Source organism: Mandrillus leucophaeus, unplaced genomic scaffold (genome assembly GCF_000951045.1).
Source record: "Mandrillus leucophaeus isolate KB7577 unplaced genomic scaffold, Mleu.le_1.0 Scaffold501, whole genome shotgun sequence".
Classification (NCBI taxonomy): Eukaryota; Metazoa; Chordata; class Mammalia; order Primates; family Cercopithecidae; genus Mandrillus; species Mandrillus leucophaeus.
This window is the reverse complement of record NW_012105377.1, coordinates 1,199,947-1,217,867: the sequence shown is the minus strand read 5'-3', so window position 1 is coordinate 1,217,867 and position 17,921 is coordinate 1,199,947. Positions and strand designations below refer to the sequence as shown.

The 17,921-nt window shown below is 41.6% G+C and overlaps 1 protein-coding gene across 1 annotated transcript in view; it reads right to left on the bottom strand.

The window, feature by feature from the left end:
* Nucleotides 1-17,921, bottom strand: part of PREP (prolyl endopeptidase) — a 163,697-nt gene extending 145,776 nt beyond the window's left edge. The window contains exons 1-2 of the mRNA XM_011996081.1: nt 17,749-17,921; nt 13,124-13,198 (exon numbers count right to left, since the gene is read on the bottom strand). Of these exons, the coding sequence (XP_011851471.1) occupies nt 13,124-13,198; nt 17,749-17,754 (81 nt within the window). The 5' untranslated portion in view covers nt 17,755-17,921. The remainder of the gene's footprint in view (nt 1-13,123; nt 13,199-17,748) is intronic.

The window sequence follows — 17,921 nt, the reverse complement described above, 5'->3', positions numbered from 1 at the left end:
AGTTGGGTTTCAGGTACCAGTAATCAAGTGTCCTGACTAACACAGCTTTCCTTGGAAGCCTCTGGTTTTCTGAACGAGATGGGACTGGATGACCATGAGCAGGCTGGAAAGAGGAGAGCTGACCAGAAGCTTGCTCCAGGGCTGGCTGGGGATGACTGAACAAGTTCTTTACAATAAAAGCGTTTTATGAGAAAGAATGAACTTTAAGCATTAAAATAAAAAATTTAAAAATAAGAGAAAATAAGAAATTGATGAACTAGAAACTTCTAAGTATGAAACTTACAGACTTCCTAGATACGCTTTAAAAAAGAAAAAAAAAGCACATTTAGCCAAAGTTCTGGCTAAACTAATCAAGCAAAGATGATGCTACTGATACTCAAATTTAGAAATTATAAACAAATATAACCGCGGATTGGGAGAGTAAAGTCATTTTAAAAGCATATTACACATAACTTCATGCTAGTAATTTTTAAATCTCAATGAAATGAATAATTTACTAACAAATACAAAGGACTAAAACTGATCCAAAAAGAAAGCAGAACTGAACAGAGCAATGGCTGTGAAACAAAATGGGGGAAAAGAGCCCAAGAATTAATTGCAATATAAGAACTTGTCCCAGATAACTCTAAGGATGAAGTCTTTCAAATTATCAAAAACCATAATTTCCATACTATTTAAACTGCTCAATAACAAGTGCAATGGTTAGCATTTATTAAGCACTTACTGTGCACCTACTACTTTGCTAAATGGCTCAAAACCACTATCATTTAATTTTAACAATTATATGAGGTGGTTTTCTCCAAATTACAAGTCAGAAAAATGAGGCTAAAAAACATGACCAATGTCGGACCAGGCATGGTGGCTCACGTCTGTAATCCCAGCACTTTGGGAGGCCGAGGCAGGCAGATCACGAGGTCAGGAGATCGAGACCAGCCTGGCCAACATGGTGAAACCCCGTTTCTACTAAAAATACAAAAATTAGCTGAGCGTGGTGGCACATGCCTGTAATCCCAGCTACTCAGGAGGCTGAGGCAGGAGAATTGCTTGAATCAGGGAGTCAAAGATCGCAGTGAGCCAAGATCGTGCCACTGTACTCCAGCCTGGTGACAGAGAGAAACTCATCTCAAAGAAAAAAAAAAAAAACCAACATGACCAATGTCTAATAAAATTGTGGAGCTAAGATTCAATCCTGACTTTCTGCCTCTAAAGTTGCTCATTTAACAACTATACACACTGCCTTCCTATGAACAGGCAGAGATTCCAATATCTCTAAGGGTTCTCATTAGTTGCTAGAGGGAGCAGAGTAAAAAAGAAAAGTCTGGAAGAAAAGAGACAAGTTAGGAAGTTACTGAACATCTAGCTCAGTGGCAGTGTATGCAGGACCCAGGGAGGTGCTGGCATGGACAAGAACAAGCAGAAAGTTATGAGGTTTTATGGAAGTACAACTGGAGCTCCAGAGAGTCACATATATGATTAAATGAAGAGCTGATTCAAATGGTCAGAGGATCTGGAAGAGTCCCAGAAATTTTGTCACATGCCTTGATTTCCCCCAATGAGAAAAACTGGAACCATTAACACTAATTTACAAAGATGCTATAAACAACAGTGAGACATCTATTAGAACTTAGCTGCTTATGAATAGGCCCTTAAAAAAATGAAAGGTATTATAATTATTCTTTTTTTTTTTTTGAGACGGAGTCTCACTCGGTCGCCCAGGCTGGAGTGCAGTGGTGTGACCTCAGCTAACTGCAAGCTCCGCCTCCCATGTTCACACCATTCTCCTGCCTCAGCCTCCCAAGTAGCTGGGACTATAGGCACCCGCCACCATGCCCGGCTAATTTTTTGTATTTTTTAGTAGAGAGGGGGTTTCACTGTGTTAGCCAGGATGGTCTCGATCTCCTGACCTCGTGATCCGCCCGCCTCGGCCTCCCAGAGTGCTGGGATTACAGGTGTGAGCCACCGCAGCATCCTATAATTGTTCTTTAATCAAGCAATCTAAGTATTCCCTAGGGAAGTTTTCCCAAACTTTCTGGGTCTGAAGAATTACCTGAGGGTGAGGAGTGGGGCTCCTGGAGAACAGATTTATACTGAAATCCAATGCTTCAGATTGAAGCCTGAGCATTTGTATTTTTAACAAGTGCCCTGGTGATTTTTATGGCTAAGTACTTTCTCCTCTGAATATGGCAGAATGAGATGGTGAATTAGGCACCTAAACACAGTGGGGGAAAAAAGAAGTTAAGGCCAGGTGCAGTGGCTCATGCCTGTAATCCCAACACTTTGGGAGGCCCAGGTGGGCATATCACTTGAGGTCAGGAGTTCGAGACCAGCTTGGCCATCATGGTGAAACCCCATCTCCACTAAATATACAAAAATTAGCCAGGCGTGGTGGCAGATGCCTATAGTCCCACCTACTCATGCTATTCGGGAGGCTGAGACATGAGAATTGCTTGAACTCGGCGGGTGGAGGTTGCAGTGGAGATCTGCCACTGTACTCCAGCCTGGGTGACACAGCAAACCTCCATCTCAAAAAACAAAACAAAACAAAAAAGAAGTTGAAAGAAATCAGTTATCGTAGTTCTTTAGATGTTCACTTTTTAACAGCTGTTTTCCCAAAAATACCATATCTGATGCCAGCATTTTTCACTGAAAAACTTCAGATGACTGAAACCAAAGCAGAGTAACTGCTTACAGAGAAAACAGCAACATTAAATGTATACAAGTACTTGAAACAATTCATCAATGATTTAGGGTGTGCTTTTCTAAAATGGAGCTTTCCCTGAGAGCGAACCAATGGGGCTGGAGTCTTAACCTCCACAACAGAAGCGTCCAGTCTTTTGGCTTCCCCGGGCCATATTAGAAGAAGAATTGTCACGGGCCACACATAAAATACACTAATACTAATGATAGCTGATGAGCTTAAAAAAAAAAAGAAAAAGAAAAAGTCACCAAAAAAAAAAAAAAATCTCAGAATGTTTTTTAAGAGTTTACGAATTTGTGTTGGGCCGCATTCAAAGCCATCCTGGGCCACATGTGGTCAGTGGGCCGCAGGCCGGACAAGCTTGTGCTACGAGATGTGGCCTGGCCTCCTTACTGCTCTGATCTCTAGCAGCGCCGAGATCAGGTGGTTTGCCCATCTTCAATCTCTGGTCCTCCCAAGCTACAATGCAAATTCCATGCTGGTATGGGCATCTGTCTTACTTACGACACCGCATCCCCCTTATTTAACCCAATACTCAGCACAGGGAGCACACAGATAAACTAAGGAGAGAGGAGGAAAGGTGAAGGAGGAGGAGGAAATGAAGCACATATGGAGAAAAGAGAGAGAATGAAACCTACAGGCATGTGACACTTGGGGTAGCCAGCATCCATTCTCCCTCCCTTGTGCCCTCCCTTCTAAGTGGAGCAGGTAGCTGGGCTGCCACTGCAGAAGCCAAAGAGAGTCCCTGAGGCTTCTACCAAATCTCTTCTCTTACTGCTGCACTACAGCCAAGGGGCGAGCACACACCCACAGCCTGGCCAATCAAGACTCCTTCTTTTGGGATACCATCACTTGAAAAAGAGATGGCAGGCTGAATGACTGGAGATCACTGAAGCCATAGCAATGCTGGGTGAAAAGTGACATTCCTGCCTGCTCAGAGCCTGGCCCTTGGTCCATTCCAAGCTACCTTCATATCCTTGCCATAAATGCCTATTTGCCTAACTTGCCCAGAATCAGTTTTTGCCACTTGCATCAAAAACCCTATTACAGAAAGCAAGAGAAAGGAGATTGGGGGGTGGCGGTGGGGGGAAAAGGGAATGTAGTGATTAAGAGTAGCCCAGTACCAGCAACTTCCTCATTCTTTTGACAATTATCCCATCCAGAGATCAGAAGGAAGGTATTCCCTAAATACATATTTCCTCAAGAATTTATGAGAAGTATGTTTACAAACTGTAATAAAGCTAAACATTCCCACAGAAGGTAATAAGACTTTTAAGACCTTAGAAGTCTTAAAGACTGAGATACTGTGTGGTAAAACGGTTACTAAACACATTTCCCATATCTACTAGAGCAGGGATACATACAGCAGTAATTCTCAATCCAGGCCCATATATGGAACATGAATGAATGGGTGGAAGGCGTCTCACAGGCCAGTTTTGCCAGTGGGGTTCAAAGGCATCAATTTAAAAAGACGCTACTTTAAGGCTATTGCCTGTAAGTAATCTTTGGCCTAGTTTCATCACTACACTTGAGAACAATGAAACCACACTTACAAGTCACAGTTCCAATGAAAAAACAATGTTCAGAATGTATCTTTTCGTGAAAAATCTAGAATTCAAAACGAAAATCGGCTTAGTTTTGTGGATAAAAATAAAAAGAGATAAGAGTCTTTAAAGTCAAACATTTTGACTAAGCAGTTAGGAGACTAGAGTCAGAAAGTCTATACCCCGATACATGGAAGCTGCAACGCCCAAGCAGCACCGTCTTCGTCTGACCGGAACTTTGCTGTATATGGATTTTTACATACATTTTCTCACTTGGGTGTTATCATAACTGGGAGCTAAATGAATGAATATTACTTTAACTCTTTATAGATGAAGAAAATGAATACTAGATTAGACAGCTTGCTACAGTCATAGACAAGAAAACAGAAGACCAAAGACTGCAATTTGTATCTTCTGACTTCTAGTACCATTCAGCAAATACTCCATTCCTCCACACTGCCTTGCAACAGAAGCAACATCGGAAATGCCTGCCAACTCACAGAATGAAGGAACTATCCACAGAGATACCCCCGGTTTATTACAAAGTTTTCAAAGAACACTGTACACCAAAACCAGCCTTTTATACCTGTAATTTCTGGTGATTGGCAGCTCCATCAGTAAGCTTTAACTGCTGGCTTTTGGCTTAGAGACATTTAACCAGCCCCTCATGTACTGGAATTTCCTGGGGGCAAGCTTCCACCCCAATAGCTCTCCTTTAGCCTGAAAAGGTAGTGGCCAGATGGGGAAAGGCAATCAGACAGATCAATCCCTGCTCACCTAGCTAAGCACCAGTTCTTCGAGAAGCTGGCTCTGGATCTGGACTAGGGAAAGCACATGATCCAGGCAGACCTAGGCCAGACTGTCACCGAAATTGACACCAGAAAGAACAGAAACTCCTCAAGCTACACACTTTAAGGTTAACCCCAGAGACCAAAAACAAAAGCAAGCAAGCAAAGAAACAAATAAAAAGACTTCAGGACAGACAATGAAGGGCATCACGGAAAGCAGATGTTTTCCTACACAAACTTTGTTCTCCGCTGATCTCTGTGACACTAAAATACCTACATAGAAATCCTAGGATTTAAATATCCCAGATATGATCTGAAGTCCTTTAAGATTTAAATCTTTCCTGCCAAGGAAAGAAACAGTACTGAGACAGGGGGAGAAGGTGGTGACATTTCCAGGATTCTTATCCTGCAATCCTGAAGGATTTCTGTTCTAATTGCCATAGCCCCTTAATCAGCTGGTGTAACAGGGTCACTTCCAGCTAGTCAGTGAGAGAATGAAAAGTGGGAACTCACATGTCCCAGAAAAGAAATCTACATTTATATTCCTTTCATCCTCTCCGAAACAAATTGTTATTTTATCTTATTTTTCAGATGGAACGAATATAAATAAAAATATTTTCTTCCAATTCTGTTAGAGTTCTCTTCTCAAGGTCTGTGAAGGAAACGGAGTTGCTGTTACTCTCATTTTGCCCAGGGCGGCACTCAGGGAGAATAAAAAGTTATTAGATAAATGCCACTGATATTCTACATTTAGCTAACTCATGTGCCCAAACTCCAAGACAGTTCCATGAGAGCCAGACCTGACAATCAGTTACAGTTAAGGCAGTCACCCCTAGAAGGGTGTAAATTTTTCTTTTGTGTATTTCTCCTTCAGTAACTCAATAACAACTTCTAGAACATTCAGCTAAAAGGCTGAAGACACAATAAGATGGGGTAAAATGGGGAGACTGAGATTACAAGAACATTGCTTCTACCTGGACCCCTGGGTTGCAAAACCAAGCAAGTATCACTACTAGGAAGGGGAGCAAATCACGCAATACAGACTACCTGGTACCACACGGGTAAAGAGGCCAGGAAGAATAAATGCTAACCTAGCATTCCCCCAGTGATCGGAGAGATGCTGCCCCCATGATGAAAGCAATGTAAAAAAGCAGGGCTCACGGAACAGCATTCTCCTTGCCTGCAAGTCCCAACTCTACAATTCGCCCTGGACATGAGGTCCATCTCCCTAGTGAGGAATATACGCTGATTTATCTAAGTCTCTGGTTTTATACATACACACACACACAGACACACATACACACAGACACATACACACACACACACTTTTTTTTTTAATTAAAGAGACAAAGGCCCGGTGTGGTGGCTCACACCTGTAATCCCAGCACTTTGGGAGGCTGAAGCGGGAGGATTACTTGAGGTCAGGAGTTCAAGACCAGCCTGACAAATATGGCAAAACCCGGTCTCTACAAAAAATACAAAAAATTGGCAGGTGGTGGTGGGCACCTGTAATTCCAGCAACTCAGGAGGCTGAGGCACGAGAATCGCTTGAACCCAGGAAGCAGAGGTTGCAGTGAGCTGAGATTGTGCCACTGCAATCCAGCCTGGGTGATGGAATGAGACTGTCTCAAAAATAAACAAATAAATAAAATAAAGATACAGGGTTTCACTATGTCATCTCAGCTGGTCTCAAATTCCTGGGCTCAAGTAATCCTCCCATCCTGGCCTCCCAAAGTGCTGGGATTATAGGTGTGAGCCACTGTGCCTAGCCTGATTTCTAGAAGTCTCTGGATTTGGCCACTGGGCCACCACTGATCTTGAAGAAAATAGTTTATGCTAATGGGAGATGTTACTGGGAGTGGTACAAAGAAAAGGGTGCTTTCAACTATGTCAACAGGCATGCAGAAAGCGGCTTGTGGACAGGTAGGGAAAGAGAGGGAGAGAGCCCACGATAAAGTAAGATCTGAACAGGGCACACGCCCTAAGGGACCAAGAGACCGACTGAAAGGAAGAAGGCGGTTCAGAAGAGCTAAGGCAAAGTGTGGGGTTTGAGGTTTGCTTATTTGTTTACCAGGGGAAATAAGGACACATAGCAGAGGGAAATTTAAAAAGGTAAAATTTAGAAAGTCAACCACATGTTGTTCACACACTGGAGGCTCAAGTTGCCAAACACGGCGTAAGGTAAGACTGCGTCAAACTTCCTTCTCCAAGCTACAAAGGATAAGCTGGAAATGTGTGCGGACTAGGAAACATGCCTGGTTATTGGGACCTACTTATCTAGTCTTCAAATCATTTTTTTTTTCTTTGAGACGGAGTCTCACTCTGTCGCCCAGGCTGGAGGGCAGTGGCGCAATCTTGGCTCACTGCAAGCTCCACCTCCCGGGTTCACGCCATTCTCCAGCCTCAGCCTCCTGAGTAGCTGGGACTACAGGCGCCCACCACCATGCCCAGCTAATTTTTTGTATTTTTAGTAGAGATGGGGTTTCACCATGTTAGCCAGGATGGTCTCGATCTCCTGATCTGCCCGCCTCGGCCTCCCAAAGTGCTGGGATTACAGGTGTGAGCCACCAAACCTGGCCTCAAATCATTTTAAGGACTGCAAACCGCCTTCTCTGGCGCTTCATGCTAACGCTACCATGGTTACCCTGATATCCCATTTACACCAGTGAAATTACACTGTGTTAACATGCACTTAAACAGCATATTATACTTAGTAGGAATCTGAAGGATTTCTAACTCAAAGTTTTTCCTTTACCTTACTTTTGGTGTTTAGTTTGTATTTCCATATAGTTCTCCCAGACCAGTTTTTACAAATTTAGTTTTTGTTTGTGTGTTTGCTTGTTTGAGACAGAGTCTCGTTCTGTCACCTAGGCTGGAGTACAGTGACATGATCTTGGCTCACTGCAACCTCTGCCTCCTGGGTTCAAGTGATTCCCCTGCCTCAGCCACCCAAGTAGCTGGAATTACAGGCATGTGCCACCACGCACGGCTAATTTTTCTATTTTTAGTACAGATGAGGTTTTGCCATGTTGGCCAGGCTGGTCTTGAACTCCTGACCTCAGGTGATCCACCCGCCTCGGCCTCCCAAAATGCTGGGATTACAGGTGTGAACCACTGCGGCCGGCCTCATGCTGACCTGTTCAGACAGCATACTTCAGGTGTCAGAGGGGGCCTTTCCTGTGCATCTTCCATGCATACCTCTCATTCGTCCCTAGACAGGCTTGTTATTGATGCCAGTGAGTCTATCATCTTTGATCTGATGAGTTAAATTTTGGTCCCAGACTGAAAAGGTATGGTGTGTTTTTCATAAGAGCAGAAAAGCAGCATGAACATTTTCTATTTATGGTTATTAGCATGTACACAAAGGTGTATTAGCCATACCTTGCTGTAAAAAGGAGAATCTTTACAGAGCCTCTAAAACAAATAAAAAGCTGTTTATTACATTTCCAATAAAAACCAGTCAAGAAGTGAGAAACATCTGTAGCTCTTTTACAAGATCTAAAATGCTATCAGTAGGTCTCAGATTTAATCTAGTATTTAATTTAGGTTGGCCAATCCAGACAGTGCCTGGCATTTAAGGCTATATCCTTTATAAAACAAAACCAGAGCAGACTTGTAACAGAAAATTCTCAAAAACAGGGGCGAGGCAGGGGGTAGAGGGAGAGTTGAATCTGGATGAATTTTTTCTAGCTGTCAAGGCCCATATTGCTATTTTATAGCAAATGCTTCAGATTGTACAAGATAACACACAATTCAGTTGATTCTCTGAAGCAAATCTAAGGCTGATACGAAAAATGTTAACAGAGATATTTTGTAAAGAAACAGAGGAGCAGCGCTGCCCAGTAGATACATTATGCAAGCTACATATACAATTTAAAAATTTCTAGTAGCCACATTAAGGAAAAAAAAATTTCAATAATATATTTTATGTAATCCACTACACACAAATCATTTCAACCTTGTTTTTGAGAATTTCCCATTACAAGTCTTCTCTGATTTTGTTTTACAAAGGATATAACCTTAAATGCTAGGCAGTCTCAGGATTGGCTAACCTGTATTAAATACTAGATTAAATAGAAACTCTATTTCAGATCTTATAAGAGAGCTACAGATGTTTCTAATGTCCTGACTGATTTTATATAATCCATATAAAATATTGAGGTATTTCACATTTTTTTGTTCAAACTAAGTGTTTGAAATCCGGCATGTATTTTATGCTTACAACACATAATCAATTCAGACTAGCCACATTTCAGGTCCTCAGGAGCTACAAGTGGCTAGTGGTTATTACATTGGACAACAGGATATTGATTTACATTTCTTGTAAATACAGTTGTAAGGAACATAAAAGCAGATAAGAAAAAATGGAATTTTATCACACGAATTCAAGGACATTTTAATATTATTAGTAAAGCTATATAATTATCCTGATTGGTATTAAAAAGAAATTGAAATCCAAAACTAAAAGTAGGAATAACAAGGCTTAAACAAGATGACAAATATCATTCAAAATAACAATTTAAACACTAGGCTAGAAAGTTCTTTGTCACTACTATTCGTACGTGTTTTGCAGAGCTTTGACCAATTCAATAAGACCTGAACCAAAATTTGGTAGAGAAGAAAATAATAATTGATTGTAGATTATATGATTATATATCTAGAAAACCTAAGGGAAATAACTGAAAATTTATTTGAATCAGTGAGTTCAAAAAAATTACTAGGTACAAAATACATAAAATAACCAAAGTTTCGTAGGAAGAGAAAATAGAATTATCACTAAATTTGATTATATGTTATATGATTATGTATCTAAAAATCTAAGGGAAATAACTGAAAATTTAGTGAGTTCAGTAAGGGAACTAGATACAAAATAAATATAAAATCGGTAGCAGTAGCTAGTTTAGTCGGGTGTGGCGGTATGAACCTGTAGTCCCAGCTACTTGGGAGGCTAAGGGAGAAAGACGGCTGGAGCCCAGAAGATGGCTGCACTCCAGCCTGGGCGAGAGCAAGACTCGGTGTCTAACAAAAGAGTCAGTAACACTCATATATGCCATCAATAATGAAAAAGGAACGCATTTGATAGCAATGACAAAAAGCAAATACCTGAGAATGGAGAAGAGATTTCAAGGCTACTGCAACAAGTAATCATGTCATTATCAGAAATGTGGAGATCTAGAAAAGCGCGTGTTTGGGATATTATTTGTAATAGTGAAAAGTTGAAAACAATAATTTCCAACAGAAGTCATTAGGTGTAATATCGTGCATCCACCTGATGAAATAGTATGACTATTAAAATTCTGGACTGTAAAGATTGCTTTCTAACATGAAAAATTGCCATGGTAGAATATGAAGTCAGAGAAGAATGTAAGATCACAGTACTCTGAATTATTACAATTTAAAATATATATGTTTTAAAAAAAGAACAGGTCAGCATGAGAGCGGGGGCTGGCCCAGGGTTCACACACGAGGGCCTACAAATGCACACGGCAAGCACAGACATGAATAAATTCCTTTAGCTTGCATCTACAAAGTATTATGCCCAGTCTTTTTACTTTTACTTATTTTTTAACGTGTAATTGATAACCACCTGGTCTACCTGGGTTACCCCTGACTACACACTTACTAGCTGAGTAACCATGGACAACATACTTAATCACTTGGCACCTCCATTTCTTCATCTGTAAAACGGGGGAAATAAAAATATCTATTTCAGAGTTTGAGAATCAAATGAAACAGGATATGCAGAACTCCCGGTAAAGTGCCTGGCACATAGTAAGCATCCAAGAAACGTATACCACAAAAATAACAGTGTACACTCCAATGTCTTAGTTTCTACCAAGAGCTGACTGTAAGATCATTAATTAGCAGTTTCATCCACTAACTGGAAGCTTGATATCCACTACTAAGTGGCTTGTCATCCACGAATCTGTCATTATCAACTAAGGAACAGCAAAGTATACATTCATTAACAGATAAAATCTGGGTCATTCTGACAGCGCTCAATCACTCAATCACCATCAAAGGCTGTAGAAATCCAGGTTACAGCCAATACTTCAGGCGAAGAAATCATCACGTCTTAGGGACAGTTTTCCAAGAGATGTATAAGAACTTCACCCTTTCCCTCGTGCTTTCTAGCCTGTACAGGTTAGGCAGGTGTGTGTGACTCTCCACTCCCAGACCCAATCCCTCTGTCTCTGTCCAGTGCTGAACAATCAAGGTAATCTATGGCAGGGATGAAGTGGGGAGGTAATCCCACACCTGTTCTCTGTTCCCCAGACTTACCTGCAGAGCTACAGCCACCACCATTCCTAAAGATACTCCTGTGTTTCTCACTTTGGAGTTTCTGCCCATCCACTACTACAACCCAGTGCTTCCGGGAAGAAAAATTAAACCCCAAATATCAACCATTCTCATCCATGAGACCTTTGTCTTTCTTGAAGGGAGTTAGAGAAAGAATGTAAGATTGCAGATAAAAGTAAAAACCACTGGGAAATCTCAAAATAGCAGCGTGCTAACTTTAGGGACAAAGGATAAAAAGAAGTCGTTAAGAGGTTTGCAGTGGGCTAAGGAGAGACGCTACTCACGAAGAACAGGTGAGGATGGCAGAAAGCAGGTGAGCCAGTGCTTGAGACTAAAGGAAGAAGAAAGAGATGATCATATGGTTTACTCCCCTACCTCTACTTTCTCTTCTTTTCTCCATATACCATCATGCTCCGGCTAAGCTCTTCACTCCATCCCTTTCCTTGTCCCAGTGGGGAGATGGGCAATTCCACATCAGGAAGGGATGCTTTTCTGGCAAATCTGAATTCAGGTCTCCAGAGAACACTGGTATATACGGTGGCAAGGGACCGCAGGAAACAGGTGGAGTTAAGACACAGGCGTTTGAAGACTGGCCTGAAAAACTACCTAGAGTGCCATTTAACAATTTTTTTTTTTTTTTTTAATGGGAAATGTACCCTGCGACTCTAAAGAAGCTCGAATAAATTTCAGGATGGTGAACATATTAGAAACTGTAAATATGTACTAAGTATTATGAACTATGGTTATAAATAAAAGAATCAAAGAACTTAAGATGAACTTGAGAAACACAATTCCCCGACCCAAGCAAACCTAATTAACTACATAAAGTATATATAAATAGGCTGGGCACGATGGTGCACACCTGTAATCCCAACACTTTGGGAAGCCGAGGCGGGAGGATCACTTGAGGCCAGGAGTTCAAGACCAGCCTGGCCAACATGGTGAAACCCCTGTCTCTAGTAAAAATACAAAAATCAGCAGGGTATGGTGGCACATGCCTATAATCCCAGCTACTCGGGAGGCTGAGGCACAAGAACTGTTTGAACCCAGGAGGTGGAGGTTGCAGTGAGCAAAGATCGCACCAGTGCCCTACAGCCTGGGTGACAGAGTAAGGCTCTGTCTTCCAAAAAAAAAAAAAAAAAAGTATACATAAGTGACAACTCCCAGGCACTCCAAAAGGTGAAAAATGTCTGTGGGACATAGGACTTAGGGCCACCTTCATTACTGAATGAGACTTCAGCAGGATCCTTGAAATACTGTTTCTCCAAAAGAATACAAAAGCTTTGTTTTTAGGGCAGAAACTGCTCCCCTCTGCCCCTTTACTACTTAGCTTTTGTTTCATTGTTGTTGTGTTGACATCAATAAGCAATCTAAGGACAGTATTCAGTTTTCAAGACCTGATACTCATTTCATATACAAGATTTTCTTTTCTTTAGGAAAAAACATTGAGGTAATTTTTCCCTTTAACATCATTTCTATCTAGGTTTTCAATATTTCTTTTGGCAAAAATCAGTTTTCTTTCCGATATTTTCACTTAAAATAGCTCATCAGTGTCACTATGAACCATAAACATTATCTGAAACACTTACATGACTTTCTCTGGGAGTAAGCCATGCTTTCGTCTTTTTCCCATGAATCACTTGACAAAAAGTAGTGGTAACAACAGGTATACTCACCATCCCATGGCAGAAAACCCAGGAGAACACCAGAAAGGAAAAGCTGTAGTTAACTGACATTTAGAGTTTGGTGCCAGCTACTAAGGCTGCCTTATCTTTAATTAGAAACCAAATTACCTTTGTCTGTTCACTGTCGGGGTCTTCAAGCCAGGCATAAGGGTCACAAATTTTATGTCCGTGATAATCCTGTACCTGTAGAAGACAAAATGAGGTATTAGATAATTACTCTCTAACCCCGATTAAAACTGGTATTTTTTTTTAATGTAATGGAGAAATACGAAAGGGATGGACAAAAATACTAATTGGCTCACTGGCAACATGTCTGCCCAAATTACCACATGAACCAAAGTTGGCAGGTTCTCAAAGGTGTCAAGCCACCCTTCATGAAAAGAATGTTTTAGCTAGAGAGGAAAGAAAGATGAAAGGTCAGAACAGGAAACCGCTCTGTCCCTACAACACAAAACAAAGACCTGCCACTGTGCTAAAGAAACTTGAAAACGTGCTGTCAGCAGCCAAGCACAGAATGACACAATACAGTGGACAATACAGTGGGCACACAAGAAGGGCACGTCAGGGAGCGGGCTCACACACACGTGCTCGTTCTCCTGTTCCACTGAGCTTCCCAATGATTCGAAAATCTCCCCGCAATATAGCCCAGTCAGTTTTGCTTTTAAGTCTAAACTGCCAAAAAGCAAGTTACTAATATGCAGTATAATGATTGTAATTGACATATGTTTAAAAAGCTGACTTAAATGCAATGGCAAAACATTTTAAAACTAATGCCTTTCTTCCTTCTTATTGTTATGAAATGCTTTTTTTTTTTAATGTTTACAAAAAGAAGGTGCAAAAGCATCACCCATTCAGGTTACCACGATATTGGAGGAAATAAAACTGCTTAATATAAGTAGAACCCAGCCAAAGGAAGCTTTCTGGAGCTTCTAAGGCCTGGCCTTAGAAGCCACCTGAAGGCATCTGAAGGAGCAAGTACAAGCAGTTTTCACCACTCCTCAAGTGATTATGCCAAAAGCATTATCCAGCAGTAAAAATCATTACAAAATCTCTCCACCTGATACCATCAAGATTAACCTCATTAGGGCAGGGTGTGGTGGTTCACACCCGTAATCCCAGCACTTTGGGAGGCTGAGGTGGGCAGATCACTTGAGGTCAGGAATTCAAGACCAGCCTGGTCAACATGGTAAAATCCTGTCTCTACTCAAAATTTAAAAATCAGCCGGGCATGGTGGCAGGTGCCTGTAATCTCAGCTACTCGGGAGGCTGAGGCAGGAGAATCTCTTGAACCCAGGAGGCAGAGGTTGCAGTGAGCTGAGACCACGCCATTGCACTCCAGCCCAGGCAACAGAGCAAGACTCCATCTCAAAAAACAAAACAAAACAAAAAGATTAACCCCATTAATGAAACCACACTGACAATATCTTGCCAATCAAGTCTCTGAACCACCCCAACATTCTGGTTAAGGCTTTTTGTATAAGGCTGTTGGGAAGACTACCTCTATCTCAGATGAATTTTTAATCTGTCTCCTTGCTTTGTTCTATAAGGCCAGAAGGTAAGGGCTATTTCCTAAAGAAAGCTCAGCGCTGCTCTAGTTGCAGTGTGGCTGCTGGCTAGGTGAGAACAATCTCCCTGGCCCTTACAACACTGGGCCCTCCACATCTGTCCTCGTCTGATGCCAGCTGAAAGAACTCCTGGGGAAATGCACAACTGGATAAATGGGCAGGTAAGCCAGAACACTCCGTATATATTCTCATTAAACAACTGACTGAGCAGGAGACATAAAAACAAGAGCAAGGAACTTAAAACCCGACTAAAGCCTCTCCTGATGGGTCTTCATAAAGTTACCAATTTTCAATCCTGGCCTCTCTAAATTTTAGCAGATTGTCACCACCGAACAAAAGCTTTTTATCCTTTTCTTCTCATCTTCAAGTCTTTTACATTTTACACACCTTGAAATGGTTACAAAATAGGCTTAAAATAACAATCTTCTTTTCCTAGCATTAAGAAATCAGAAAATTTTGAATTGTAAAGCATCTTTCAATCATACACTTCTAGGAGCAAGAGCGGGGCAAGGTTGGGTAACATGCCCAGAACCATACCAAGTTCAGAACCAGACCTGAGACTAAAGCAGTCAGCCCACCGTTTTCCCCAAACACTCATCAGAGGGGGCAGAATGGACACTTAAAAAATGTTCCTGGATTATGTTACTAAATTCAGGCATATCCAGAAATTTACACCAAGCAGCCCTATCTGCTCAGACCAGGCACCACCATCTACAGCAGATGGAAGTTATTGATCAGATATTTTTAACTAGGACAAGAAACTGATTCTCTCTAGGACAATTCCACAGTCAATCCCAGGAGTCACAACTCCCCACCTCCAATTTTTTCTAAGACCACACCCTACAAATGAGGTGGGTGTATCTTATAGCCACGTCCCTCGAATCAAATTCTTCCACCTGATTTAAGTTTGCTAATCATTCTTGATCTCCCCAAGAGCCTTTAAAAATAGAGCCCTGATAAGGTACTGTACTACTTAATCCTGTTCGACATTTGTACCGTTCAACAGTTCACCCACCACCTTCAAGACAAAGTGCAGACTCGTACACACAGCAGGCAGGACCTATCAAACCTATCCTGGTCATCTTTCAAGCCTCATGCAAGTTTATCCATCTACTGATGGTCTGGTCGGAATGGTCTTCTTGCCACCCTACAAACAAATGCAATTCTGCAACCATCCAGGACTGCCTAGCTATGACTTTATTTTAGTCACAGGATCAGGAATGTCCTTTGTCCCTTACCCAACTGGTCAACTTCCAGACTCATTTTACATAATACCTCCTCCTCCTGATGGAAATTAGTCCCATCCTATTCTGTGTTCTCCTCTCATCCTAAATCCTCTTCTATCAGAGTGTGAGTCCCCTGTGGTAGGCCTGTACTTCCGGATAGCAACTCTCTTAAGCAGTGGTCAATGGCATTGCACAAGAAGTGTCATGGCTTCCAAATTTCTGCCCAAAAAGGCAGAACTCCACCAAAACGGTTTCAATGCTCCAACACTTTCAGCAGAATACTGAGCATGTGGATGAAGGTGCTCAAGTGAAAGAGACAGAAAGCTACAGCAATCCCCAGCTGATACTGGGGAGAAACAAACCCATCCTAGAAACCAAAGGTTACAATTTAAGCAAACACCTAAGTCAAGCCTAGGGCTTAGTAACCAAACCTTAATGTTAAAAAAAAAAAAAAAAAGATACTCCACCGTAGGTTGAGAGAGCCACAGAACAGGATTCAGACTGGGCCAGAGCTGCATTCCCTTGGCCACGAGGCTTCGAGTTACCATGAGTTGTTTAATGAGAAGGAACTGGAGTGTATTAAAATCCACAGTATACCCTTCCGAGTTAATTGTTTATAATCTCTTAGATGTCTTCATAAAATCCCCACTTAAACCTTTCATGAACTATTAAATACAGATAAATAAACTGTAGGATTTAAGCACCCAGGGTGGTGAAAAACTAACAAGTAACTCTAAAAACAAACTTAAAACTGCACTTATCAAACCACAGAATGGGTAGTTCTTTATATTCTGAACCTCAAGAACCAGAACCAAATAGTCACATGTCTTCCCATTACTAGTCTGGAACACTGCAGAGCTAGACTGTCACGTGAATGAATGAATGAATGAACGACAACATTCCTACCGCAGAAGCAAGTAAGTCCTATGGTCAGTCCAAATATTTCACATAGAGAAAAAAGGCCCATAACAGGTAAGAGCTGCTAAAAGTCACCTAACTAGTGAATGACAGAACCAGAACTAGCACTCTGGTCTTTTCATTTAGTCCAGCCTCTTTCTCCATTCCAGCAGGATCACTTTACTCCCATATACAAAGGAAACAACCCTTTAAATCACAGGAATAGAGCTTCTTGAGCCGTTAGGGTAAATTTAATAAGCAAGCAGCTGAGCAGACTGAGAAAACATGGTTACCAGATGGCCACTGGTCAAAGAAACTATGAATGAATGCATCGGTGTCACTTGGAAGTCTTAATTTAAAACAATATGTACTTTAAAGCGTCAGCACCCTTTACCCCAATGTAACACGTGCTTTAAAGTAAACACTTTCTGGCATAAATCGGGAAAGTAAACAGAAAAACATTAAAACTGTGTTACACAAATACATACTCATTCTGATTATATTTTAAGTAATCTGAGAAATGTAGCTATTAGTAAGAGAATCATGGCCACAACATGTGGATGCAATCCAGTTCTTAAGACGTCAAATTCAGGTTTACACAAAAAAGGTGTCTGCCCAGAATTCCGCCTACTGGATCTCAACAGTTAGCTTGAGTTCATCTGCAGCTTAGGCAAATGGTGGTCAACTCCGCCACTAGATAAAACTTACTTATTCTGAAAAAGATCAACCCCTCTCCCTTCTAAGACCTCCTCTCACTCTCTCTCAACTCCTTCTCTTGTTTAAGAAAACATAGATCAGCATGGCCACACTATGGGGTCACTGCTCCGCCTTCCCCATTTCTGTCTGGGTCTCCGGCACCCCCAAGGCCCAATGCGCATCATCCGACCTGGGACAGGGTAGGCGCTCAACACACCTTTTAAAATCGAACGAATATACTTCAACTCTAAGGACTTTTAAAGTGTAAGTTTTAAAAAGTTTGTTTTCGTTTTTAAATGTGACATCATATCACACACACACGCACACACCAGCGGACACTTTCTCCTACCACCATATTTAAGCAAGAGGCTTCGCCAGTCAAAAAAGCAGTGACACCGTCTGTCTTCCCACTCCCTACATACACTTATTCCTACCCGGGCGTCTGCCCTTGACCCCATTGATTCTGGAAAGCGGCCGGTCGGCGCTGCCCACAGACTCCGCCGCCAGCACTAGCAGAGTGAC